Source organism: Equus asinus, chromosome 16 (genome assembly GCF_041296235.1).
Source record: "Equus asinus isolate D_3611 breed Donkey chromosome 16, EquAss-T2T_v2, whole genome shotgun sequence".
Taxonomy (NCBI): Eukaryota; Metazoa; Chordata; class Mammalia; order Perissodactyla; family Equidae; genus Equus; species Equus asinus.
The window spans coordinates 47,434,633-47,462,079 of record NC_091805.1 but is presented as its reverse complement, the minus strand read 5'-3'; the positions used below and the strand labels follow the sequence as shown (position 1 = coordinate 47,462,079).

The following is a 27,447-nucleotide window of genomic DNA, read 5'->3' as shown; positions in this document are numbered from 1 at the left end:
CGGTAATCATGGTGGAGTTCCTGTGTTGAGAAGATCTGAGGGTTCAGGGAGACCAAAGAGGCTACAGTTCACAGGCCATAGCACTAGAGAAGTGAGTGCACAGAGAGACAACCTCGAGATCAGCAGAGGATCTCCCTCAAGTATTGAGCAGAAAACTGATGAGTCCATGTGTTTAAGGAAACTATAGGAGACTGGGAAAAAGAGCAATCCAAAAGGGTTGGACCAGAGGGGACAGTACCCAGTGCTCACCAGAGCCACTAAGAGGGCCTGTTTCCACCAGTCGGACTGGAAAATCTCATAATTTGTGTGACACTGGGGAGACTATTCAGAAGTCTTGCCTCAGTAGTATAGAATAATTAGTCTTAGGCTAGTTGTTACTCTGGTCCTGCCAAAAAATAAAAAAGAATCTCAAAATTTAAACCAGACTACAATTAAACTATTTCCAAAAACTTTACCTTCATCACAGAACAAAGTTCAAGAAGATTTATTTAAAAATAAAATACAACACTCAATGAGATAAAATTCACAAAGTCTGGCATCCAGTCAAATATTATCAGGCATTCAAAGAAGCAGGAAAAAATGACCCATAATGATGAGAAGAATAATAATTGAAACTGACTCAGAACTGACAGGGATGTTAGCATTAGCAGACAAGGACATTAAGACAGTTGTTATAATTATATTCCATATGTTAAAAAATTAATTCAAGAAAGACATAAAAGACTTAAATCAGACTTTTAGAGATGGAAAACATAAAGTCTGAGATGAAAAATACACTGGCTGGGATTAACAAAAGATTACCTGTTGAAGAAAAGAAGACTAGTGAACCTGAAGACATGGCAGTAGAAACTATCTAAATGAAACACAGAGAGGAAAAAATAATTTTAGAAAATTAAAAGAGCATCAGTGAGCTGTAAGGCAACTGCCAAGTGACTCAATATATGTATAATTGGAGTGCTTAAGAGGAAAAGGAGATAGAAAAATTTTTTGAAGAAATAATATTTAACAAATATTTAAGAAATTTGATTAAAACTATAAATACATACTTCCAAGGAGCTCAACACACCCAAAACACAAGAAACATGAAGAAAACGAAACCACTAAACCAAGGCACATCAGAATCAAATTGCTCAAAACTATGGATAAAAAGAAAATCTTGAAAACAGCCAGAGGGAAAAAGGAAAGTTATGTACAATGGAACAAAGATAAGGATGACAGCAATTGCTTGTAGGGAGCAATGCAAGGAAGACGACAGTGGAATAATAACTTTAAGATAGTGAAAGAATAAAACTGTCAGCCTAGAACTTTCATCTAGTGAAAATAAGTTTCAAAAACAAAAGCAAAATGAAAACACCTTAAGACAAACAAAAGCTAAAAGAATCATCGTTAACAGACCTGTACCACAAGAAAGGTTAAAGGAAGTCCTTTGGGCAGAAGGAAAACACTAGATGGCAATATGGATCTTCACAAAGCACTAGAGATGAATGTCCTTCATGAATGAAGCTGCAAAAATTTTAAACAAAATTTTGGTAAGTTTAATCCAAAATTTGTAAAAAGGATAATACATCACGACGAAATTGGGTTTATCTTAGAAATCCAAAGTTTACTTAATTCTCAAAAATCAATCAATTTGGTAATTCATCAAATCAACAAAGTGAAAAAGAAAAACCATATGGTCATCTCCACAGATGTACAAAAAGTGTTTTTAACACCCATTCCAAAAAGTACATTCAATGTCTATTTCTGATAAAAATCCTCAGCCAACTAGGAAAAGAAGTGAACTTCCTCAACCTAATAAAGGGCATCTATAAAAATTCTATAGCTACTATCATGCTTCATAGTGGAAGACTGAAGTCCTTTCTCCTGAGCTCGGAGATGAGGCGAGGATGCCCACTCTCACCACATCTATTGACACGGTACTGCAGGTTCTCGTCAGTGTAACAAGGCAAGACAAAGAAACAAAAGGCATCCAAAGTTCAAATGAAGAAATGAGATGATCTTTATTTGCAGATGACGTGACTGTGTAGAAAATCCAATGAAATCTACAAAAAAGCTTCTAGAACTATTAAGTGAGTTTAGCAAGTTTATAGAACACAAGCTCAATTTACAAAAATCAATTTCATTTTTAGATACTATCAACAAACAAATGGAAATTAAAATTTTAAAAATGTATCATTTAAATACCATTAAAAATATGAAATACTTCCAGATAAATCTGACAAAAATGTACGAGTCCTGTAAACTGAAAATTTCAAAATATTGCTGAAAAAAATTAAAGACCTAAATCTACAGAGATATACCTTGTTCATGTTACAGAAAACTCAACATTGTAAAGATATTAATTCTCCCCAAATTGATTTATACATTTGACGCAATCAAAATCCCAATAGACTTTTTTTTTTTAACTCGATGAACTGATTTGAAAGTTCATGTGGAAATGCAAGGGACCTAGACTGGACAAAACAACTTGAAAAGGAGAAGAGGGGCTGGTCAGGTGGCTCAGTGGTTAAGTGCACACATTCTGCTTTGGCCGTTTGGATCCTGGGTGCGGACATGGCACTGCTTGTCAAGCCATGCTGTGGCAGGCGTTCCACATACAAAGTAGAGGAAGATGGGCATAGATGTGAGCTCAGGGCCTGTCTTCCTCAGCAAAAAGAGGAGGATTGGCAGCAGATGTTAGCTCAGGGCTAATCTTCCTCAAAAAAAAAAAAAAAAAGGAGAAGAAAGTAGGAGGGCTAATACTAACTGATTTCAAGACTTTCAAAGCTGCAGTAATGTGGTATTGATGTTTAAAAAGATAAATAGATCAAAGGAACAAAATAGAGACCCCAGAATAGACTTACACATACGTAGATAGCTAATTTTTTAGAAAGGTGCACAGGCAATGAGGTGGAGGACAGTTTTTCCAAGAAATGGTGCAAAACCTAGTGACATCCATATGCAAAAAAAGAAATAACACAAAATTTGATCCATACTTCACACCATACTAAAAAATTAACTCAAAATGAATCATACACCTAAATTTAATATTCATGGCAGCTTTATGTGTGAAAACAACCCAACTGTCCACCAGTGGGGAATGGAGAAACAAATTGTGCATATTGATACAATGTAATTCTAGGTGGCAATAAAAGTGAATGACCTGTTAATATATGCAACATGATTGAATCTTGAAAAATGATTATGCTGAGTGAAAGAAGCCAGACCAAGTTAAAAAAGAAGAGTAGATAAGGTATGATTCCATTTACACAGAATTCTAGAAAATGAAAAGTAACCTATAGTGGCAAAAGAGATCAGTGCTTGCCTAGGGATGGGGTGTGGGGAGAGGAGAGGAATGTCAGGAAAGGGGAGGAGGATGGGGATTACCAAAGGATACAGGAAATTTGTGGGCAGTGGGAATATTCACCATCTTGATTGTGGTAATGGTTTCATGCTTATGTCGAAACTTATCAAGTTTTAGGGGCCAGCCCAGTGGCACAGCGGTTAAGTGCGCACGTTCCACTTCGGCGGCCCTGGGTTCACAAGTTCGGATCCTGGATGTGGACACAGCACCGCTTGGCAAAAGCCATACTGTGGTAGGCATTCCGCATCTAAAGTAGAGGAAGATGGGCACCAATGTCAGCTCAGGGCCAGTCTTCCTCAGCAAAAAGAGGAGGATTGGCAGCAGTTAGCTCAGGGCTAATCTTCCTCAAAAAAAATAAAACTAAAAAAAAAGAAACAAATTTTATACTTTAAATATAGGCAATTTATTGTATCTCAACTGTACTTCAATTTTAGAAATAAATTAAAAAAGAAAAAAATTCAATTTTTATTTCTTACATATATTTGTTTCCCAAACTAATACACTATTTAAACATTTGATGATAAGTCAATCTTTCTCTTGCATAAATATTTTAATGAAATTAAATAGGATGAATCATGTATAAATTGATAAGTTGAAATTTATCTTTATTCTATATATGTATAATGATTATTATTAGGAACAATATTGAAACAAACTTTACAACAGAGTCTGCAATAATATATCAATCTAAAAATGTTTCTAATTTGTTTTTTGTATTTTTCTTTTTGAGGAAGATTAGCCCTGAGCTTAACATCTGCTGCCAATCCTCCTCTTTTTGCTGAGGAAGACTGGCCTTGAGCTAACAATGGTGCCCATCTTCCTTTACTTTATATGTAGGACAACTGCCACAGCCTGGCGTGACAAGTGGTGTGTAGGTCCATACCTGGTATCCAAACTGGAGAACCCCAGGCCACCGAAGCAGAATGTGTGAACTTAACCACTGCACCACTGGGCCAGCCCCAAAAATGTTTGAAAATCATTTTTTTAAAAAACATATTATGCAAGAATAAGAACTTTTTCTAATTCCCAAGGAGAGATATTGAGAGATTGTCTATTACTTTGAAAAGGTAAGCCAAAAAAGTAGAGGAATGCTGACTCAGTTTATCTCCCTTATTCTAGAGGTCTTGACAGGTGGAGTGACTGGCCCACAGAAACCACTCATGGGGTGGGGGTCAGAGAAACCGTAAGTGTAAGGGGCCTCATCAGATGCTGTGCTGAACTGTTCTCACATCTGTTTCTTGCAGGCAGTGAGGCTGGGAGAAGATGTAGAGTATTTTCCCAGGTAAAACGGCTGAGGCCAGAGGATGGGCAGCTTTTCTTCCTTTTAGGAGTCAGTTTTCACTGATCTCCCTCTGTATGAATTCCTTATTGCTACCATAACAAATTACCGCGGCCTTGGTGGTTAAAATGACCACTATTTATTGTCTTACAGTTATGGAGGTTAAACGTCTAAGGTGGGTCGGCAGGGCTGCGTTCCTCCTGGAGGTCCCGGGGGAACATCCTTCCCTCACCTTGTCCACCGCATTCTTTGGCTGGCGGCCCTGCTTCATTCCAACCTCTGCTTCGGTGTCCTCACATCTCCTTCTCTGTCTCTGACCATCCTGCCTCTCTTTTTAAGGACCCAGTGGTTAAGTTGGGCCCACCAGGGTAATCCAGGCTAATCTCCCCACCTCAAGGTCCTTAACACTTAACTTCATCAAGTCAGCAAAGTCCACTTTGCCACGGAAGGTACCACATTCGCAGGTGTGGGGATTGGACCCAGACATCTCTGGGGAGTGGGGGCATTATTCTGCCTGCCACACTCTCCATTTGGACACTTTGATGTGACTTGTATATCTAGGGATTTTTCTGTTCTTTTACTGATTTCCTCGAGAGGTCTATATTTTCCCTCTAGTTCCAGGACAAATTAACCTTAAGTCTTGCACTGATCTGCTCTCATGCACATTTTCTTCTAAATTAAATCCCTTCTTTTCTTTCTTTTTATTTTTTAAATTGTTTCTCTTGTTCTTTCCTGCTGAAATACCTGTTTTCCCTTTATTTTCTTATCCTGTAAATTCTGGGTAATGTAAGTTTTCCCATTTTTGTTTTTCCCTGAAGGAAATAGAGAGGGCTCCCTCTCCTTACGCAGGGTAGCCTGGGGTCACGACGTCCAGACAGACCGGGGTTCAAATCTAGTCTCCGTTATTTACCAGCTGTGTGACTTAGGCAGATTACTTGGCTTTGCTGAACCTCAGTTTCCTCATCTGCGAAATGGAAGGAATAATGCCCAGCTTGATAGGATTAAATGAAATGATGTATAAAATGTGGTGAGCCCAGTGACGGCTCCTAGCAAGCACACCAGTTCTCTTCTCCTTTTCCTTCTATACACTTAGAAAGCAAGAAGGTGATTGAGTGTAGGGCCAAAACCCAGGATCCATCCCCAAATGAGCAGCCTCCCATTGTGGGCAGCCATCTCTTGTTCTGAAGAAATTCCTGGCTTGTCCAAGTGACTTATGAGCCCCTGCAAAGGCATCTAGCTGGTGGTTACACATGGTAGGGAGCAGACACAAAGCCCACCTTCCGAGTTCAAATCCCAGCTCTGCCTTTACTAGTCACGTGACCCTAGGCAAGTTAGTTAACCTCTCTGTGCCTCAGTTTACCCATTTGTTAAATGGGATACTAAAACTACCGTCTTCATATTGTTGTTAAGAATAAATAAGCTACATTTGTAAAGTACTTAAGATAAGGCCTGTCACGAAGTAAGTACTTCAAATTCATTTAATAAATATTTAATGGGAATACTGTAGGCTGGGCTGGTTGTGAGGAATACTGCAAACAGATGCTGTCCCGGCTCCAGTAAGGCTCAGTCTAGCTGGGGAACAAAGAATCCCCAGGGGAAGGAGCGTTTCCAAGGAGAAGTATGTTGTGTAATGGGAGTGCATCTCAGCCCCTGGTCTACACTGAGGACCTCCTGGAGGAAGTGATATTTGTGAAAATCTGGAATTGTTATTGGTAGAGCCGTGGGCTCTCTTACCTAGCGTTGATCTATTTCTGTTTGGTTCTGTTTAGGAGTTTCCTGGTACTGGGGAGTGGGGCAGGCTTCTGGGGCTGCCTGATAATCAGAGGAAAGAAGGAAGGAGGCCTGGGGCTTGCTACCAGGCCTGTTCTGACCTAACCAGAGGAAGCCCGAGGCCGTGGAGCACAGGCTGTAGACACAAACATTTCTGGAACTCTCTCTCTACCAGGGCAGCAGGCTGTGCTTCCCTGGCCAGTGGCCCACCGGAATCAAAGAAAGAAAGATGCCATACTCCGCTTGTCCACTGGGTGGAGTATTTTAGCCAAAGAAGGGAACTTTGGAGATAGTGACGTCCTAGGTCTTTTGCCTTGGAGAAGAGGCGAGCTTGGACTTGTCAAGAGTCATACCCATCAAAATTCTCCTCCGTAGGTAACGTTCGCCAAACTTCCTGAAACCTGTGAAGTGTGCCAAGGCCGATCCTGGTAAAAGAAAATTCTCCGTGGGCGTAACCAATTTTAAAATTTTAGAGCCAGAAAGCGGCCATAGGAGACCAGTGAGGGTGACCCGCTCTTCCACAAATTGGAAATGTGAGGTCGAGAGATGAGCAGACTTGACCGAGGTCGCAGAGCCAGGCAATGTCAGACGGGCCCAGAACCCAGGGCCCCTGATTTCTGGAACGTGGCTCTCTCACTCTGAGCTACCTCTGAGTTGCTCATATAGGTTCCCTGCCCTGTAGACCTTCCAGTGTAGATGGGAACCTATGTTTGATTAACAGACGAAGAAGTCTGAGACAGAAAACTGATGATGTAGGAGGAAGGAAGAGGTGGCTACAACCCCCTCTAGTGGTGGTGTCGCTGTAGGGCTCAGCGCGGAGGCCTCTACCTCTCCCCAGGCCCTCAGCAGCTTGCTCTCTGCCTCACTCCCTCCCCTCCCTTCTGCTCCCATGTTCCCCCCTCAAAGACCTACCACCAGTGGAAAAGGCCACCCCTACCCTCTGACACAGGCTCTCCCTTGTCCTTCCCAATTGTTCTTCAGAGCATGTGCCTCTACCTGATGTCATATTGCACACATGTGCACACGCACACATTCACACTCGCTCACACACACATGCACGCCACGTACGTTTTGGTTGTTGATTGCTGTTTGTCTCCCCTCTAGGATGTAAGCTCGGTGAGTTCAGGTTTTCAGTGTATCTGTTCCCAGGACCCAGAAGAATGTCTGGTACACAGAAGATGTCCAATAGAAATTAATTAACAAATAAATGAAAAACCGTGGCTTCAAATCCTGATTCATCTGTAAAATGGATTATTGTGAAGATCAGTTAAATAATACATGCAAAATCACTCTGCCACCTGTCAAGAATAAGGACATGAAAGGGGCTAGGTTAGATTAAGGGATTGTAGGTGGTGCCCACTCACAGAGAAAAGGACTGGAAATTGTTAGCAAAAACAAGGGGCCTAGTCATATATCATGACAACAATTAACATGTGCTTGTATAACGTCACATAAAGATAAGCACTTCAGCATGATCACATAAACTAGGGATGCACGATGCTCTGGGTTGGGCAGTGGCTAAATCTGGAACCAAATAGCAGGGTTCGCTAGATGCAAAGCTGACTCAGAAATGTCAGAAGCATTCCTTGTTTACAAAATAAATTAATTAAAGTTGGTGAGCAATAAGGTAAAGGAAAAACAAAAATAGGAAAATAAAAGGCATTCAGAAAAAAGGTACATAAAACTCAAACCACGGAAACCTGTCCTTACTAAGAGTGGGACACAAGTGTAGGGCCTCCTGTCCACCGGTGGATGGACAGTGGGAAACCTGATCATCACAGCACATGTCAGCAGCTGTGCCGTCCTCAGGGCTGGGCTGCGGGGCCCCAAATAGGGTCCAGGATCTGGGGACAGGAACATCCCACACTGGGGCTTTTTTCTGTTAATGCTCAGTTGGTCGTCAGCCAGACTCATAGGCTAAACTAAATTTTACAAAATTACCCCTTTGCTCTGGCACTTTTTGTCATTTCCAAGTCAACAGGCAATTCAAACACTCAGACTTTTAATATCTCTCAGTTTTTCAGTAACATTAAAAAAACTCTATGTATTAAGAAAAGTGGAGCAAATTCTAAATAAAGGTAACCCAAGGAGATGGAGACAACTGGGAACAGTTTTGGGAAGCTGACCTCAAAAAGACAAGACATACAATGTTTCACTTGGAAATCTTTGTTCCCCCTAAATTCTCTAAAGAAAGCAGAGATCTCGCATGCTTGCCGATGATCTGGAAAGCTAACTACATCTCAGAATGGTTGTTCTTGGCTCCGTCTTTAAAAGCATAGAGACTACACCACAGTAAGAACTGAATGCTGTCTCGGGCCTCAATGATGTCTTCTCCACGGTCCTGGCTCCCTGGACATGGAAGTGTCTGAAAACAACTCTTTGTCAGCCTGACTGTGAACATAAGGCCCCCTGGTTGCAGAAGAGGGGCCTGGTCTCACTCCCATAGGCCACTGAACTCCTCTTTCCTTCCATCCCCTGCAAACCTTGTGTGTGACAGTCCTCATATTTCCAAAGCTGATTTTCCAACCAAAGGAAGACGAAAACTTGGCCCGAATCATAAGAGCCGTAGACCACTCTAAAGGGTGGAAAGACATGACCGGACTGATGTTTGACCAGAAGGGGTGGTCAAGGAGCCACTTAAAAAGATGGATGTCTGCAGGGGAATTGCCCTGAGGCAGAAACCAGGAGCAAGCAGGCCGGAGGCCCAGCTGAATCCGCCCGCTGGCAGTTAGGGACACCATCTCAGACAAGTTGCTAATCTCTCTGACTCTCAGTTAACTCACCTGTGAAATGAGCACTAATCTCTTCTGCCTCAGTTGCCTGCTGGATTTAAGGAGAAAATGGACAGGAAAGGGTTCATGAAGCATTACGATTAGAGACTGGCAAGTGATGATTATAACCTACGTTCCACATCTCCAGAGAGAATGAAGCAAGTGCAATAGCCACTGCGTTGGGCACTTGCTTGATACCATGCTTTTCTACTCTATGTCTAAACCTTACTATATGGTTATAATTGTCTCGATTTGACGTGGGGAAACTGAGACTCAGAGAGGCTGAGTGACCCTCCAAAGTCCATTCAGCCATTGAAAGGCAGAATGGGGATTTGAACTCTGATCTATTCGGCTTCTAGACTCTCTACCCCAGTCTGTCTCTAACAAGGAGGAAAGGGGCAAAAATAATACAATAGGGGTTAATGTAAAAAAAGAAATATGACAGAGATGATTGAGAAAAACCTAAGAGGGCTTCTGAGGAAGACCGTTAAACTTTTATTTAATTTTAAAATGGGGACAAGTCCTCCTTGCATTGGTGTCCCTACGCTCCTTGCCCGGTGACTGGCAGAGCCACGTGCACATATGCAGTGGCCAGAGCTGGTTTCTAAGAGGAGAGGACAGAGGGAGGGGAAGGCATGCACAGAAGGTGAAGTCCACCTCGGAGCTCCGTTTATTCTCGTGTCAACAGTGAGTAGGCAGGGGACGGCCGAGCAGCCTGCCAGGAAGGGACAGGCTGAACTACCTCCCTCGATAACTGAGCGGTTCAGTAATGTCAGAGTGGCGTTGTTTGTGTCCTAACATCACCAGTTGGTTTTTGGCGCCCCGGTCCCATCTCTGTCTCCTCTCATTCTCTCCTTCTCCTTCTCAAGGTTAGCTCTCTTCTTTGACCTTCCTGGCCTCCTTATTCATGTGCACACGTTCTCCTCTTTTCCTCCTGCCTCCTCCCTCTGCACCGCTCTGAGAGACTGTATCAGCGAATCCCTCAACAGTGTCATATCTAACTTTTTTATTCATTGCATGATTTATTTTTAGCCTGAAACAACTGCATCCTAAAAATGGAGTTCCTGATGAGACAGGGGCTGGGCCAAGCTATGTGAGGTATCTGGGGCTTGGCCGCCCAGCCTGCCGCCTAGTCCACGCACGCCTGTGTGGGCGAGCCTGCTGTCTGCCCTGAGCCCCGACGGCACTTAGTCCAGGAGGGGAAGAGTTGGTTCTGGGGCTGTGGAAGGGCAAACGCGGCAGAGGAGGCCAGGCTCTCTGCTCCCACTCCTCTCAACAAGTGCTCCCAGTCTTCTGCCCTCTCTCCTGTGCTCCATATAACTTTTCCCAGATGAAGAGAACTCACCTGTTTGTGGTGGGGGTCTACCTGCTGTCCACCTGCAGGGCGGAAGAGGGGCTCAACTTCCCCACCTACGACGGCAAGGACCGCGTGGTCAGTCTCACTGAGAAGAACTTCAAGCAGGTTTTGAAGAAATACGACTTGCTCTGCCTCTACTACCATGAGCCCGTGTCTTCCGATAAAGTCGCCCAGAAACAGTTCCAGCTGAAAGAAATTGTGCTTGAGGTAAGCAGAGGCATGCTGACCATGTCGTCCCAGTGGGCACGGGCCGGCCGGCGGCGGGACGTGGGAAGGAGGGGCAGAGGGTAGACCCTGAAGACTCGCTGCATTTCAGTCTCATGGAAATCTCAAGATGTTCTTGTTGCAAAGCTGGGATGTGTGAACAAGGAGGGTGGGTCCAGACTCTTAGCATGGGGACAATTCAATGGGTTGCACAATGGGTTCTGATTTAATGTCTGTCACATGACGGTCTCTTGATTTTTCAAGGACAATATTCCCAGCCACTATTTTCTGAGTGAATATTAAAACTATTGTTAAAAAGACTGGCTAAAATGAAATTCAGGGATTATTTGTGGGTTTCATTCGGTGTGTTAATTCCCTACTCTTTGCTCTCTCAAGTCCCCCCCCAGTCCTGGAGACATACGAGTTGTTTGACCTTGCCTCCTCATGGGTCAGACCGCGAATGTCACTAAATGGTTTTCCTCTCTCGTGATTTGGTTTCGGTCAACATTACACAGCGTAGCTGTGTGAAGATTTTTGCTGTACGATCATTAAGGGGATTTTTTTTTTTTCTCCTCAGAAAGTTCTTGGTGTGAGCTCAGGGCAGATGCTGAAGTCAGTTCTTACTTTATCTCCACTTGATGCCTGTTTGTAAACCTGGCGTGTGGGCCCACTCTCTAATCCTCTGTGAGTGCCCCAGGAACCATTCCTGCAGCTTCTCCTGGACAGTTTAAGATCATTTACACTCAGGAGCACCTGTGAGCGCCAAGAATTCTAGGAGTCCCAAGATCCCTTATCAGTCCCCACGCCCGCCCAGCCCTGGCACAAATCTGCGAAAAGTGCCATTTGAGACCTACAGCAGTTTATTAACCCACACAACCAGAGAGCTCAGCTTAACCAAATACTTTGATTAACAGAATTACCATATAAAACCCATGTGGATTTGAATTCTAAAAAAAAAAAAAAAAAGACTGTAATAAAACCCAGGAAAACCATCCTGAACACATCAAAATATTTTTGATAATTTAAAAAGGACTTCAGAATCCCAAGTGTCTCCTGATCTTCATACAAACACTATTTTCAGAGGATTTATATGGTGATGTGGTCATTCCAGAGAGCTCTGGTTGACAAAAGCTAAGTGTTTTTAAAATATCACCACTGCCCTTCTAGTTTTCCTCAGGCTCCATCGTGAGGGCAGAGTGTGCAAGTTCGGTTCCCTTTGCAGGTTACAAGTGAAGAGCAAGCAGGGACGATCCTTTGTTACTAGGTCTTTGTACTATATCTGTGGGAAAATCGCAGGCTGGAAAAATCCAGGACATGCAGCATAGCTGCTGCTCAGTCCACGAGATCCTCACTCCCCTTGTCGCCGTCTCAAACTGCCCTACTCAATTATTGAGAGAGATTTTTGTGAAAAATTTAACTGAAGGCGTAAGCATTCTCCTGTATATGCTCATCACTGTTCAGTTAGCCAGTGCAAACAAGGACCCCATTTACGATTCCCTAGCCTATAAAAACACACATAATACATTTGTATAAACTCCCCCAAGAGTGTATCTCCCCCAAAGACTAATTCTGGGTCCCTAAGCAAAATCATGAGAAAGGACTTTCCCCTGGGCTCACCATCCCTCCAGACACCTTTGATCCGAGAGCGCCTGGCAGAGACTGACAAGGTGGCAGCTCAGCACGGGAGATAGCTCGATGCCCCACTGGCTTCTAAAGGCGATGTGGGCATCATTAGGGGAAAGGAGCCAGGAGGTCTGGATTTATATGCCGGCTTTGCCTCTACTGGCCACGTGACATAGGGCAGGTTACTCAATTTCTCTCAGCCTCACTTTCTTATCTATAAATATGGAAAAATATAACTATCTTAAGGCTTATGAGATGATTAAATAGTAATAATTAACATTTATTGAATGCTTACTGCGTGCAGGGTCTGTTCTAGCACTTTGTATGTGCTAGCTGGTTTAATCTCTGCAATATTTCTGTGGTGCAGGTACAGTTACTATCCCCAGTTTACAAAAGAGGAAACAGGTGCAGGGAGGCCAAGTGCCCAGGGTCACCCAACTAATGCAGTGCAGGCAGCCTTGGTCCCTACACTACACTACTGCTGGAATCAAGTGAGACAGTGAACAAGGAGCTGCTGCACACTCTGTTCAGGATCATTTCAAGAGTCTGCCTTAAGTAGAGTCGCTCAGCCCACTGGCCTGGGCCTGATGATGCCAGCTGTACCACCAACCGGGCTGAGAAGCACACAGCCCTGGAGGCACTACTCATGCAAATATCCGAACCGGGGAGGAGGCTGGGCATCTTTAGTGGTGGAGGAGGTGGGAATGGGCGGGCCTTTGTTGAGGTACCTGTCAGGTTCAGGCTGTTTCTCAGACTCCAGGACAAAATGGCTCCAGGAATCCCATGAGTGGAAAGAGAGGGTGGATGTGAGCCTCTAAATTTCCTTCATGCTCAAAACAACTATTTTGTCTTAAGTCCTTGGATCCCAGAACTGCACTAAGGAAAATATTCTGCCAATTCCAAGGCTGTGGCTGTTCGAGGGGTGGAAGAAGAGGAGGCGGTTCCCAGAGTACGTCCCTAAGGCAGTGAGGTCTCATCCACGGGCAGACAGTACAGGGAGAGCCGGCCTCCTCTCCTCCAAGTAGTTTAGGAAGGCAGCTTCCGATGTTCTTTATCGTAACGCACGCAGACGCATACATACACAAATGAAACAAAAGTTTCACAGGACAATCCCTATCCTTATTATTTGGGGACTACTTGGATTTTTAAAAAAATTCTTTGGTCTTCTATTATACCTAGTCTTCTGTTCTGTTTCACTTTAAAAAAAACATTGATCCCAACCAATTAAATTGATTTCCCTCTCTAATGATGAGTTGCCACTCTAGTTTGAAAAATTGAGAGATTTTTAGAGGTTAGAAGGTTAGCGATTAGAACTTGTCACATAGGGCTATCCCATTCTGATAAAAATCCAAAGATATTTTGGTCAGTTGTGTATATCGTCTGCTGCTTTAAGGGATGACAATGAAAAGACACAGAAACAGCCCCGTCCACAAGGCAAGGAGGTCATGCGTGACTCAGGGCCTTGAAATGCCATCCAGTTAGCTCTACATCTGACACTTTCTCTAGGTTGGGCCCTGGAGTGGATGCTGTGGATACAGGAACGTGAGTCACTCAGGTGACTCACAGCCTGATATGGAAGAAGACATACCAACAAAAAGCCACAGTGCAATGGAGTCACTGCAGTGGAGGGACTTACCAGCCTCTCAGGGAGTGCAGAGGAGAGGAAGATCCTCGCTGTCTGGGAGAGATGTGGAAGGCATGACAAGGAAGACCTGGTTTGTGAAAATAGGTAGAATTTACCAGGCAAATAAGCAGAGAGAGGAGAGGAAACTGTAAGAGCTAAGATATTCATAGCTCTCAAATATTTTCCCATCCCATTAGCTTTTTCCTAAAATTTGGCCATAAGGGCCTCATTCCTTTAGGGTAAGATTTCTATCCCTACTTAGTCAAGCCCTCTGGGAGAGGGTAGTCCTTTCAGATGGTGCCCATCACTTACACTTCCCTATGACCAAGTCTGAGTTCTGTGCCATAATAGGATTTGATAAGGGGAAGAGAAGAAGGGAGAGAAGGTAAGGCCACTAAACACTTAGGCGGAAAAAGGGCAAGTAAAATGACACTAGGAGGCTCCAGACTCAAACTCTGCCTTCCAATTTGGCGAGGGTCCGGCTCTAGAGGGCCCCGGCTTGGTGCCCGGGATTTAGTTCTAGATTCAGATGTTCTGGAAATGCTTGTTGAATGGATGAAATGTTAGAGCTCAAAAGAACCTTAGGAACCATCTAGATTGTTCTGAACCCCTCGTTTCATAAATGTGGCCTTGTAGTGATGTGGCTTCCACAGCCGGTAGTCCTGATTCCTGGTCAGGCTCTCTTCATCCACAAAATAGCACACATTTAAGGATGACAATGAAAAGACACAGAAACAGCCCCGTCCACAAGGCAAGGAGGTCATGCGTGACTCAGGGCCTTGAAATGCCATCCAGTTAGCTCTACATCTGACACTTTCTCTAGGTTGGGCCCTGGAACGTTTAGAAATGTTAGAATGTATGGAAAAGGAAAAAGGAGGCAATAAAAATAGCCACGCAGAAATAAGCCTGGTTAATGTTCCAATAGATTTCTTTTCAGTATTTTTTTCTATGGGTAAACACACATTTTCAGTTGGGTTTATACCATCTGTACAGTTTTGTTTCCTGCTTTTTTCATTTCAGTACGTGGGGAGTTTTCCTGTCATTAAATAGTTTTATATTCTCAACAAACACAATGTTCATGCTGGCATAGGATACCATTATGTGACCATACATATTTTTAAAATAATTTCTCTATTTTTGGATATTGACACAATTTTCAGAATTTTTAAAATCTTTGTTTAGATTTTCATTACAGTTTTAATGAACATTCTTTGATTTCCAGCTAGATTGAATTTTTCATAAAATTATTTGCCATTTACTTTTTTTCTTCCATGAAATATTTTTCTCTGCCTTTTCCCCATTTTTCTTTGGGGTGTCAACACAAATTATAAAGGGGTTCACAGTTTTGTATGCTGTTTCCTTCAGCTTCAGCCAAGAGCAAATACAGTCACACTACAGTGGCCAGATCCTGTTAGCATTGCAGGACTCAGAGACCAAGAGGAGGATACGGGTAATGAATTCCATTCCTTCTTGCTCCTTGGTTTCCTGCTCCTCTTCCCCCTCGAACCTGGGTTGCAAGCCACTCCTTCGATCATGTTCTATAAATATTGCCAGAGAAAGTTCTCCAACATCACCAGTCTTCCCTCGGGTTGAAATGCTTGAGAGGTGGTGCTGCTAACATGGGCTCAAAATCAGATTGGCCTGGATTCAGTTCCCTAGGAAGAAGCCTGTCTGCACTCAGGTTCTTTATTCATACAGTGGAGATCATGGTGGTGTGATGAAGGTTTGGTGGGGTAGATGACAAGAACATGGCTTCCGGCACATGGAAGGTGCTCCACACTCCCCATTTGAGTTGGGGTTTTAGACACAGCCCAGCCTGGCCCACCATTTTACAGACTGAAGACACCAGGCCATTTTTGGACAGCTCGGGACTGGTAATGCGACGCCATTAGTGCTTATTCACAGCCTGTTAAGCCCCAGAGAGATGGAGGGACTTGCCCATGATCCCGGACTCTTGCTGTCCTCATGTTCAGCTCTCCCTCTGAGGTCCAAGGCTTTGCTGAGCTAGTGAGTGTTTTAGAACGTGAAAATACATAATGAATTCCTGAATAGAAATATTCATTCCTCAGTTATCCATTGCTCTTAGCGGCCTCAGTAATCCTAACATGAATACAAGGATGAATGTGTGAATGAATGAATGATGAATGAGCAACGCTTTCCACATTGTGAACAGTGCAAATCGGTTCATTTGTCTAGGTGAACCCAGTCCCTTGGACTGGCAGTCAATCTGGGGTCTTGGCACAAAAATAGCCCATCATCCCCTTAGTTGCAGGTCAGGTTGACCTGCTGCTCCCGTTGTTTTCAATAGGCCTCAGTGAGGGTGTTAGGGAGAGACTGCTCCTCGGTGTCCCCTCTGCTGGGACCTCCTGCTCTTCCCACTTCAGGAGACCCTGCTTCCTGCTGCCATCCACACAGCCTGCCCAGGGCCTCTATCCCAAACCCTCTTGGATATTAAACGGCAGGATGATCACCTAAAAATTATTGGAAATGGCTGCCTACCAGCAGGAAGGGTTATTGTTAGGATCCATTTTCTAGCGCTGGTAAGAATATTATTTTCCAATAATTTTTAGATGGTGATTCTAGCACAAGTTATCCATTAGGCCTTCTCGGGGAGGGAGAGCCTGGTTCCATCATCTGTGCAGAATCAAGAATCAGAATCCTGTGCAAGGTAGGCCTCTGCTGCTGTTTACACAAGTCTCCTGATGCCGCTGTCTCAGTCTGCCAAGGCCCCTGGCAGACTGAGCTCCCTTCTCTGTTCAGGTCTCAGTCTCCTAATCAATCTGTATGGGATTAGTGAAAATATCTTTGGCTGGGAGTGACTGCAGCCTCTTCAGACTCTGCAATGTGCCCAGTGTCATGGACGCGATTCTCGTGTGCACTTTCTGTGCACGGTCATTCTCATCTATCCAACCTCGAAGGAGGTAGCAGTGTTTGGGAAAAGCAGACAACTGGAGGTCAGAGGGCCTGACCTTCTCTTCTACTTACTGACTATTTGATCCTGGGCAAGTCAGGGACATGCCCCTCAGTTCATTCATGTATAAAATCAACCGTCTAGTTTCTACCTCAGTGAATTAAGAAAATCAAAGGAAAGCAGTGAATAAAAATTTCTTGTAAAATTATAAGAAGCTGTAAGTGTCAGATATTATTATTTTGTTATGCTGGTTACTATTTAGGAAATTAATCTATGTAGAATTCCTAATTGAGTGCCTGAAATATAGCTAGGGCTTATCAAATGCTAATTCCCTTCACCTGTCACTTGAAATGTACAACACATTTTTAGCCAATTGCAGTACTTTTCAACCTCGGCTGCCCATTGGAATCACCTAAGGAGTTTTAAAACACACGGATGCCTGGATCTCATTTCTCAGATACTGATTTAATTGGTCTCGGGGTAGGGGCGATGTCCAGGTAATACAGTTTTTAAGAGCTCCCCGGGTGATTCTAATGTCAGCCATGTTTGTGGAGCACTTGAGCTTTGATGCTCAAAATGTGGACCCCAGACCAGCTGTAGTGACGTTACCTGGCTGCTTGTTATATTTGAACAGGGTCCTCAGGTGATCCATAGACACGGTAAAGTTTAGAAAGCATTATACTGGTCCCTTGCCTGGAGACATTTTTCCAGATGACCAGGATCATGTAGCACCTGCTTGATCTTTGGTCTATTGACTCTCCTGAATGACACTGGACTCATCAGCGTACCTCTGATTTGGAGAACTGCTGGGGTGTTAAGTTGGTCTGGAGCTGCAGGGACTCAGGTCTGCTATGGGACCCAGCCAGGCCTCCCAGGGTTGTCCCACTGTCCCCTCACTCACAGAGTCAGTGATTAATACTTTGGAGCTCCTTAGCAGGGGATGATCTGGGTCCCTGGGAAACCTTACCCTACTTGGGAGCTTTCCAGTGGAATTGCAAGGTGTTCTAAGGCCAAATCAGAAGGTGCCTTTCTAAGTAATCTTCGACTGGGGTCCAGGATCTACTTTAGAAAGAGAAGAAAAGCACCTGTTCAGTTGCTGTGTCACATTGCCCTTTTCCCCAAAAGAGATGACAAATCTGAGAATCCTGGAGGAGTATGAATATGGGATACTGAGATGTTAACATGTTTCATGGGAAACTGTGGGAAAGCTTCTTAGAGCAAACAGGTGAATGTTCTATAATGTGAAGCTAAGTCTTGTGAACACCCGAACAGAAATATCCTCTTTCATTTACTCATCAAGTATTCATGCAGTGCTTACTTAAACATGCAGATGAGGGCCAGCCCGGTGGTGCAGCGGTTAAGTGTGCACGTTCTGCTTCGCGGCCCAGGGTTCGCTGATTCAGATCCTGGCTGCAGACATGGCACTGCTTATAAAGCCATGCTGTGGCAGGCATCCGCCTATAAAGTAGAGGAAGATGGTCACGGATGTTAGCTCAGGGCCAGTCTTCTTCAGCAAAAAGAGGGGGATTGGCAGCAGGGTTGGCTCAGGGCTAATCTTCCTCAAAAAAAAAGACTCAGATGACATGGCTCCTGGTATCTAAGAAGATGTTCTTCTTTAATTGATGATACGAACTCACTTCCTTTAGGTCTATGCTTAAATGTCATCTTATCAAAGAAGTTATCTCCCCGGCCACCTGTATAAATCACGGTCCCCAAGCACTCCTTTTATCCCCTCTACCCTGCTTAACTTTTCTCCATAGCACTTGGCTGACATACTATGCTGCATATTGTCTGATGTCCCTTAGAATGTAAAATCCACAAAAGCAAACACTTTGTTCTCTTCAGTGCTGTACCTCAGCACCTAGATCAGTGTCTGACTCACAGCGTATGCTCAACAGTGTTTGTTGAATCAATGTTGAATGAACAGAAGAGGAAAGAGGAGAAGGGAGATAGCTCTTATTACAAATTTATCATAAACCATGCCCAATACAGGTGCTTTGCATATGTTATTTTATTGAATTCTTACAACATAGTCTCACATTACACACAACGAAATGATCCCATAGAGCTAAACAGAAATCGCCCAAAGTCACAAAGCTATAAAATGGCAGAGCGTAAAGCAGGATTTGAACTCATATCTATTTGGTTCCAAAAGTCATGTTCCTTCCACTACACCCAGGAACAGCTGCTGGGCTTGCTTCGTGCTTGTAAGCAGTGCCAACTTACAAAGGCACAAGGGTCTTCAGTTTGTATTCTGGATTTTCACCCACACTTGAGCAATGGTTAATGGTACAGCGGGACTGTGTGTTGAACTGAAAGGACCAGTGTGAGTAAAGGGACTAATATTTGGCACCGATTTGGTATTTAATAAATGTTTGCTGGATGGATGGATGGAGAGAGAAGGAAAAGGCAAGGAATTAGAGATACATGGCCTATAGTGGAAATATATTTCTCCTTGATCTCCTTTTGTAAATTAAATTAATTATTTAAAAAAGAATTGAGTGACGGGCCAGCCTGGTGGCATAGTAGGTAAGTGTGCACTCTGCTCCAGTAGCCCAGGGTTCACGGGTTTGGATCCTGGGCGTGGACCTACACACTGTTCATCAAGCCATGCTGTGGCAGTGTCCTACACATAAAATAGAGGAAGATTGGCACAGTTGTTAGCTCAGGGTGAATCTTTCTCACACACACACACACACACACAAAACCCAAACACCAAGAACTGAGTGGAATAGCATAAAATTAGGTTGAATCGAACTGCTTGTCATCCTTTCTTAATCCCACTGAAATATGGGTAAAACTAATTTTTCTTTTAACCATGGGACTCTCAGTCCGAAATATATACAGCATAAGCAGAAGCCTCTGGGCTCTATAAGGCTGAGCCTGCCTTCAAACCTATTTAGTACTGGCAAATGTCCCAGTGGCTGCATTTCTAAACCCCAAGAGAAAAGTGGCAAAATGAAATTGCTGGAGTCAAGTAAATCTACAGATGGAATGAGATGGGAACACTGGGCAGAGAAGAGTAACACACGCAGGAGTCAGGTATTTCTTCCAACTGTTCACTGCCCAAAGATGGCATTCTCCAAACTTGCACCTGCTGCCCTCTGAAAAATCAGATGAGGTTGGGCTTATTTTGGTTTGGCTTTGAGAATGAATCCACGCATAGAGCCAATACTCTCTCGGAAGATGTACACCCACGCTCACTCTTAAACGGCAGATCTCTCCAGAGCCCAGGGAACGCCGAGGTTTGAGGAGTGTTTGCTGTGCGCTAATATGTAATAAAACTGGTGCTTACGTGTGATGGTGAAAAGACAAGAAATACCACTGTAAAAGCATGGATTGAGTTCATCACTGTTACATTCTTCCTTACGTGTATAGAAGTAATAGGGAAATCAAGATTTTACAAGATTGAAAGTACGCTGTTGATTCAGAAGTTTTTAGACCACTGAAACCTTCTTTTCTCAATACTCCCACCGCCAAAAAGCCTTCAATAATGCTCAAGCCCTGTAGGATGTCGAGTCATGGGATCCCTCCTCCCAAAGTTATGCATTTTTAAATGGAGACTTGAGATACCATGGAAGGCACCACTAGAAAAACTATCATAAGGACCATTATAATGTAAAGTAGTAAAATAAAAAGTAAGAAATAAAATCTGTTTCAGAATCACAAGATTTTTCTTTAAAAGCATCAGCCCTACTCTCCTGCAGTTTGAACTTCACTGGTTGGTTGCGGAGGATTTTCGACTAATTAACAGCTCAGCCTTAGCATCTAGAACGACCTGTTCCACCAAGAAAGCCAGCCCCCAACATCCTGAGTCTGTATGATGAAGCCTCTGAGGCTCCCTCTTCTATAAACTGGTTGCGGTTTGATCCAGATAAGCCGTTTCCCTTTGCACAGCCACGCAGGAAAGTGGCCAGCTCGCCATCTTGCAGTGAGCTGGGCTGGGCAGGCCTGAGCAGTTCCTGATTGCCCAGAGAACCCGTTCCAGGGGCGCCCGCCTGCTGCCCGGTGCCCCACGCCAGGCGGGCCTCTCCTCACCATCTGCTGTGTGCTGGGCGGGGAGGAGGGCCAGGCGAGCCGACAGGTGCTCCCTCACATGCTCACCTGCCTCTGCCTTACACTGGCTCACACAGCCACCCCGGCGCAGGACACCAAAGTGAAGGCAGCACATAAAAAGCAATCGCAATGCCTCCTGACAGCATAAGAAGCACGTGCTGTAGAGTCAGGCCTGCCTGGGTTTGAGTCCTTGCACTGTCGAGTCCTTGCACTAACCATGCAACCACAGGCAGGTCACTTAACTCCTGCAGGTCGAGTGTCTTCCTTTGTAAAATGGAAACACAACACCCTCATCACAGGGTTCTTAGGAAGAGAAAAGAGGTGGTGTGTGTAAAGTGAGAGGCGCACGTTTGGTGCTCAGTAAAAGGCTGTTCTGGAAAGTGTTGCGTATGTGGAAGCACGTTGACACCTCCAGCTCTCCGTGCAAGTCAGCCCTCCATGGCCCTTGCTGTTGTTAGCAGATGTTATCAGAATACACGTCCATCAGACATTTCAGAAAGCCCAGCCAAGCAGTTACAGGTTTCTCTTCTGTTTTTGCACGTGCGCTATGGGGAAGACAAGTCAGCGCTCCCTTCTTCCAGTCATTATTTTACATGTAGGAGTCTCTCCATCAGCAGAAACCCTCCTGCTGGTTTTTTTTTTTTGATGAGGTGCACCAACCTAGGGACAGTTGAGCTAGAAAAGGGACGCTCTCCCCCTGGCTCCAGGAATGCAGTGACTACTTCGTGGGACTCTCCCCGGGGAGGACGAGGAGGGGTCTCCCAGAGAATGTTGGGGTTTGGGCTGCTGGACCACGTTTTCACAGGCTCTCAGGCACAGAACTCTGCTGAGAAAAATTGGAAAAGGACATGGTATAGCCCCATGTCAGTCAAAGCAATTTTTTAAAAATCTCATTGCAACAATATTTTTAGTATGAAAAGAAAAAAAGCTGGCATCCAGGAATAGCCTCGCTCATTCGGTCAGTTTGGACATCACAAAATGCTACACAATGGAAGACTGTGATTGTGAGTTGGATGGTTGTGAAGCAGTGGTTCTCAGTGTGTGGGCCCGGGACCTGCAGCATGAGCATCATCCGGGACCTGGTCAGAAATGCAGATTCCTGGGGTCCCATCCCAGACCTGCTGCGTCAGAGACTCTGGGGGGGCCCAGTGGTCTGTGTTTTCACAGGCTTCCCTCTTGATGATGCTGATGCTGGTTCAGGTTCAAGAACCACTGTTCGGGGTCATAAGGTTGCCCCATAGTGAATTTACAGGGAACAAACATTTACTAAGTACTTGCATACATGTTACTCCTGCGAGAATGAGAACTCGTGTTAGAAAATTGAGATCAGAGAAGTTGTGACCTGCTCAAAGTCTCACAGCTGATAAGAATTTGGACCAGGATTTGGACCTAGGTCCCTCTGAGGCCCAGGTGTAACGAATGGAATGGAATGGATGAGAGCTTGGGCTCTGGAGCCAGAGTGTTGGGGTTGGAATCTCAGCTGTGTCACTTAAGCCTGTGTGGCCCTGGGCAAGTTGGTTAACCTCTCTGTGCCTTCATTTCCTCACCTGCAAACTTCTACTTCGTGTAGGTTTTGTGAAGATTCAATAAGATAATGCCTGTAAGGAGTTGGAGCAGTATCTGGCATACAATAAACGCCCGAGAGATGCTATTTTACTGTTGTTGTTACACTGCTTCTCAACATGGCGGAGTGGAAAGAACACACAGCATTGGCCCTTGAGTCTCTTCCTTGCCATCAACCAAGGTGATAGCCCAAAAGTGCAAATAAAAACAATCGACAGCCTTCCTCTCCCCCGAGACTCCTTCAGAGGCCACCCAATGCAGCTCCGAGAGGCCTTGGTGTTCCCCTGAATCGCATAAAGTAGCTGCTCCATTCCCTCGCCGGCCTCCTGCATGGACACATCATGTGCCAGCCCCCCAGCTATACATAGCCCAGGCCCCATTTGAGGGCGGTGGAAAGTGACAGGAGATTACCGGAGATAAACGTCAGCTCTCAGGTTTCAGGGGAGCACACACAGTTGTTGAATTGCTTGACGTGTCGCCAGATGGTATCAGGGACAGTGGGTGAAGTCAGCCGTTTGGCTCTTGGCTTACACGGAAAGAGCAGGATTGCAGCCAGGGTATTTTTAATGACTGGCCTAAGGGACATTTGCTTTGAACAAAGATCTGTGACATTTTCCCCCAAGATCCTCAGTCCTTGATTTTTTTTCAGATTCTTGACCCTGCAGAAAGTAACCCCCACTCAGCTACCTTCGATAAGTTACCACTCCTTTTTCTCTGCCACCCCACACCTTCCCCACCTTCTCTCTGACCAAGAAGCAAATTCGTCTTTCTTCTCCATGGAGATGGTTCTTGAGAAGCGGCACAAATGTAGCTTTCTTCCTATCTTTCCCTGGCTGAGGGCAAAGTCCTGCAAGGGGATTGGACTTGGAGGGACATACATAGGCATAGGGTTCTAGCACATTGCGTGTGCTGGCCTCGGAGGCCTGGGGAGCAGTCACGCAGCCCAGGGAACGTGTCCCTGGGCGCTGCTGTTAGTCCCCCTCCTTTCATGGGCAGACTTCTTGAACAAGTGATCCACACCTGCTCTAACATGTCCTTGCCACCCACTCAACAGCTTAACTGCTAGTGCTTTGGCTTCTGTCCCAGCTCTTCTCTAAAAGGTCACTCATGACTTACCAGTCCTGAAAGGAGAGGCCTCATGGTGGTCCCACCCTCCGTGACTCCTGCAACATTCAATCTGACCACCCACTCCTTCTGGAGGTTCTCTCCTCCTGTGACTTTGGAGCGACGGCACTGTGTTCCTTGTCCTCCCCCTCCTTCTCCCACAGTCCTCTCTGCCTCCAGGGCAGGCTCCTTTTCTTGCTCTTGCCTCCTAAAAGATGGCCAGTCCTCGACCCTGTGGTTTTTCTCCTACCCTCTACTCTCTGAAGACATCACCCACCCTCACGCCTTCGCTTCTCACTCCCACAGCTCCATTTGGGACCTCTTCCCAAGCCCCAGGTTGGTGTCCCCAGCTCTCAGCTGTACTTCCATTGCCATGAACTCATTGCATCTAAATCCAAGCTAAGAACATTGCCCTGTGTTCTGGCATGCCCTCGTGACATCGCTGTTTTGTCCTTCACTCTGTTCCCTGGCTGGAGACCCTGGAATCATCTTGCCTCCTCCTCTCCTTTGGTCCCCTTCACTTCTCTCTCTAAAGCCCCGGAAGAGTTAGCAGGTCTGACTGATTCTCCACTTGGAACATCACCTTACAAAGTACCTCTTCAACCAGTGCCACCACCTTGGTCTGCGACCCAGTCCTCTCCCATTCAGACTATGGCATTGGCCTCCCATTGGATGCTTTTCCTTTCCACTCTCTTTTCTATCTCGTCCATGCCCTGAGATCTCTCTCAAATCAGCCAGATTGTTCTTCTACTCAAACATCTCCCAAGTCAGAACTGCTCGTCCTAATATTCAAAGTCCTGCACGCTCTTTCTCACCTGCCTTAAACACGCTGTTCCTTTCAGCTGCCCCAAGTAAGCCTTCTGCGCGAGGCAGCCAGCCTGCTCTCCCACACTCACCTTGCCACCTGCACCTCCAAGCCTCCGCTGCTGCCATTTCTTCCCCTGGGATGCTCCTGCTGCTCTCCCCTGCCCGCCTATATGCTCCTCCACCTTCAAGTCTAGTTGGCCTCTTCTCTTCCAAGCAGTCTCCACTTTCATTCCTTCGTTTATTTTAGAAACTAATTTTTTTTCCTGCAAGTACTGACGTGGGCCCAGCTCTTATGATTTTCCAAGGAAAGCCAGAAATCTCAATGTTCATGTGAAATTGCTTAATTTAAAACTGCTCACATCGTACTTGAAAGGTGGTACCAACCAGAGAAACATAGTTCTTTAAAACTACAATTTAAAGGCTATTTCCTGTGCAACATGGACACGAAACAGTAATCCATTCAGTGTACAAATACAAAATAGAGTAACAATTCTTCTTTTCAGAATGGGTTTCAGATCTGTAAAAGTAGATTTTTTTTGAAAATCTGGAATTGAATGTTCATCCTATGAATCTGGGATTTAAAGGTTTTATTTTATTTTTTTCATTTTCTCCCCAAAGCCCCACAGTACATAGTTGTATATTCTTTGTTGTGGGTCCTTCTTGTTGTGGCATGTGGGACGCTGCCTCAGGATTCGAACTGATGAAACACTGGGCCGCCTGCAGCGGAGTGTGCGAACTTAACCACTCGGCCACGGGGCCAGCCCCTAAATTTGGGATTTAAATGATAGGAAAATCGAGCCAGCCCTGGTGGTCCAGTGGTTAAGATTCAGTGCTCTCCCTGCGGCAGCCTGGTTTTGCTTCCCTGTCTTGGAACCACACCGCCTGTCTGTCAGTCATCATACTGTGGTGGCGGCTCACATAGAGAGCTAAATGATAGGAAAAAAATTTGGCATTGTTTACCACTTTTTTATTTTACAGATGAATTTAGTAATATAACAACTCTCTTAATTAATTTAACCAGATGCCTTTAAAATTCTCTTATTTTCATTTTACAAAAATGTTTAATGAAAAATTTTTTTCATTGGGATATAATTGACAAATAACGTTGTATTAGTTTTAGGCGTACAACATAATCATGTGATATATGCATATATTGCAAAATGGTCACCACAATAAATTTAGTTAATATTCATCACCTCACATAGTTACAAACATATTTTTCTTATGATGAGAACTTTAAAGATCTACTCTCTTAGCAACTTCCAAATATGCAATGCAGTATCGTTAACTATAGTCCCCATCTCCAGGACTTACTTATCTTTTAACTAGAAGTTTGTACCTTGTGACCTCCTTCACCCATTTTGCCCACCCCCGACCCCGACCTCTGGCAACCACTAATCTTTTCTCTATACCTATGAGTTTGGAGTTTTGGGGGTTTTTTTAGATTTCACATTATAAGTGAAATCACATGGAGGGCAAGAAACTAATGTTTTTTGAGATCTACTCTGCTCAGGCACTGTGCTAGATGCTAGAGGTAGCAGGGGTAGGAAAGCAGATGTGGACTTGGAGCTTACAGGCTATCAAATGGATAACTGATAGACAAATGATCGTATAAGCTAATGTGTACTTACAAACTGAGAAAGGCTTGTGAAGGAAAAGCACAGGGCCCTATGGACAGGTGTAAAAAGGGCACCCAATTCAGACTTGGAGTCAAGAAATGCCTTTTAGGGACTGACTTTTATGCATGGACTTCAAGGATAGTAGGAGTTGGTGAAGAATGGAGGGAAGAGCATTGGTGGGAGCAGAGCACGTCTAGAGCCTTTGTGTGAATAGAGCAAGGTGTCCCCTGCAGGCAGCTCAGCCCGTGCCCAGCCTAGGGCTTGGGAGCACAGCTGAGCGAGGTGATCCTGTGCAAAGACTTCCTGGGGCAGGAAAGAGCTCAGTGCTTTGAGGAACTGAAGAAGAGTGTATTAATAAGAGGCCAAAGAGGCAGGTGGGCCAACAGTGCAGGGCCTTGTTGGCCATGGTGGGGATTTTAGATTTCATCCTGAGTGCATGGAAATGAAATCAACACTACTTACCACAACCCTCCAGGCTCTGCATGATTTGACCTCCCTACCCAGGAGCTCTCTCTCTCTTTAAGACTCCAAAGCCCTTATTTTCCATCTTAGTCCTTCAGCACCTACCAACTAATTTTTCATTAGCTTCATCCCTGATGAGATCACAAGTCCTTGATGCTGAAGTGTGTCTCACACATTTGAGTTTAGCACAGTAACTTGAACATAGTAGGTCCTCAATTAAGAGTTATTGTTCTCTTTCCATCCAATACATCAGGCTTTAGTATTTCTGAATTAGCACAAGGTCCAGAATCCTATCCAGCTGTCATAATATTACACAAAGAAAATCTAACATGTATTAAGCACTTACTGTATGTCAAGACCTGTGTGAAGCCTTTACACGCATTATCTCATTTAATCTTCAAAGCCGCCTTATGAGACAGATACTGTTGTTGTTCATATTTTACAGTGGAGTCAAGGCACTTGTGACGAAGTCAGGAATCCAGGTCTCTAATTTCAAGCTCTGTCGTCTTAACTGCAGGGATAGATTATCCCTGGGTCATTTATTCACTTAAAGATGAGATCTGCTTTGACCCCCTCAGTACAGAGGTAACAACAATACAATAAATAGCTACACAATGAAATACGCATCCATCCATATATATATTTATATATAAAAGAGAGGGTAAGGGGAAACTACAAATATCAAGTTCTTTACTATTGAGTTATGCATATTATTTAATAGAACTTTTAAAAAAGCTATCACTGTACTCAAAAGAATAAGCAGTCATGCTTCTGGAAAGAATGAGCACTGCACCAATGTCCAGGAGCTGCACGCACCAACCCCATTCTCTAAGATGGACAATGGGCAAGGCTGTCGGAAGTAACCAACCAACCCAACAAACAAACCAACCGAACCAGCAGAAGAAAGGTTATAAGTCAATGGGGGAAAATTACAGTCAGATCTGGAACGAGTAT

At 44.5% G+C, this 27,447-nt stretch overlaps 1 protein-coding gene across 1 annotated transcript in view; it reads left to right on the top strand.

Moving 5' to 3' along the window:
• The first annotated feature begins 9,756 nt into the window (after positions 1-9,756).
• The window catches only part of CASQ2 (calsequestrin 2), a 63,505-nt gene continuing 45,814 nt past the window's right edge, over positions 9,757-27,447 (top strand). The window contains exon 1 of the mRNA XM_014848251.3: positions 9,757-10,727. Within this exon, the coding sequence (XP_014703737.1) occupies positions 10,494-10,727 (234 nt within the window). The 5' untranslated portion in view covers positions 9,757-10,493. The remainder of the gene's footprint in view (positions 10,728-27,447) is intronic.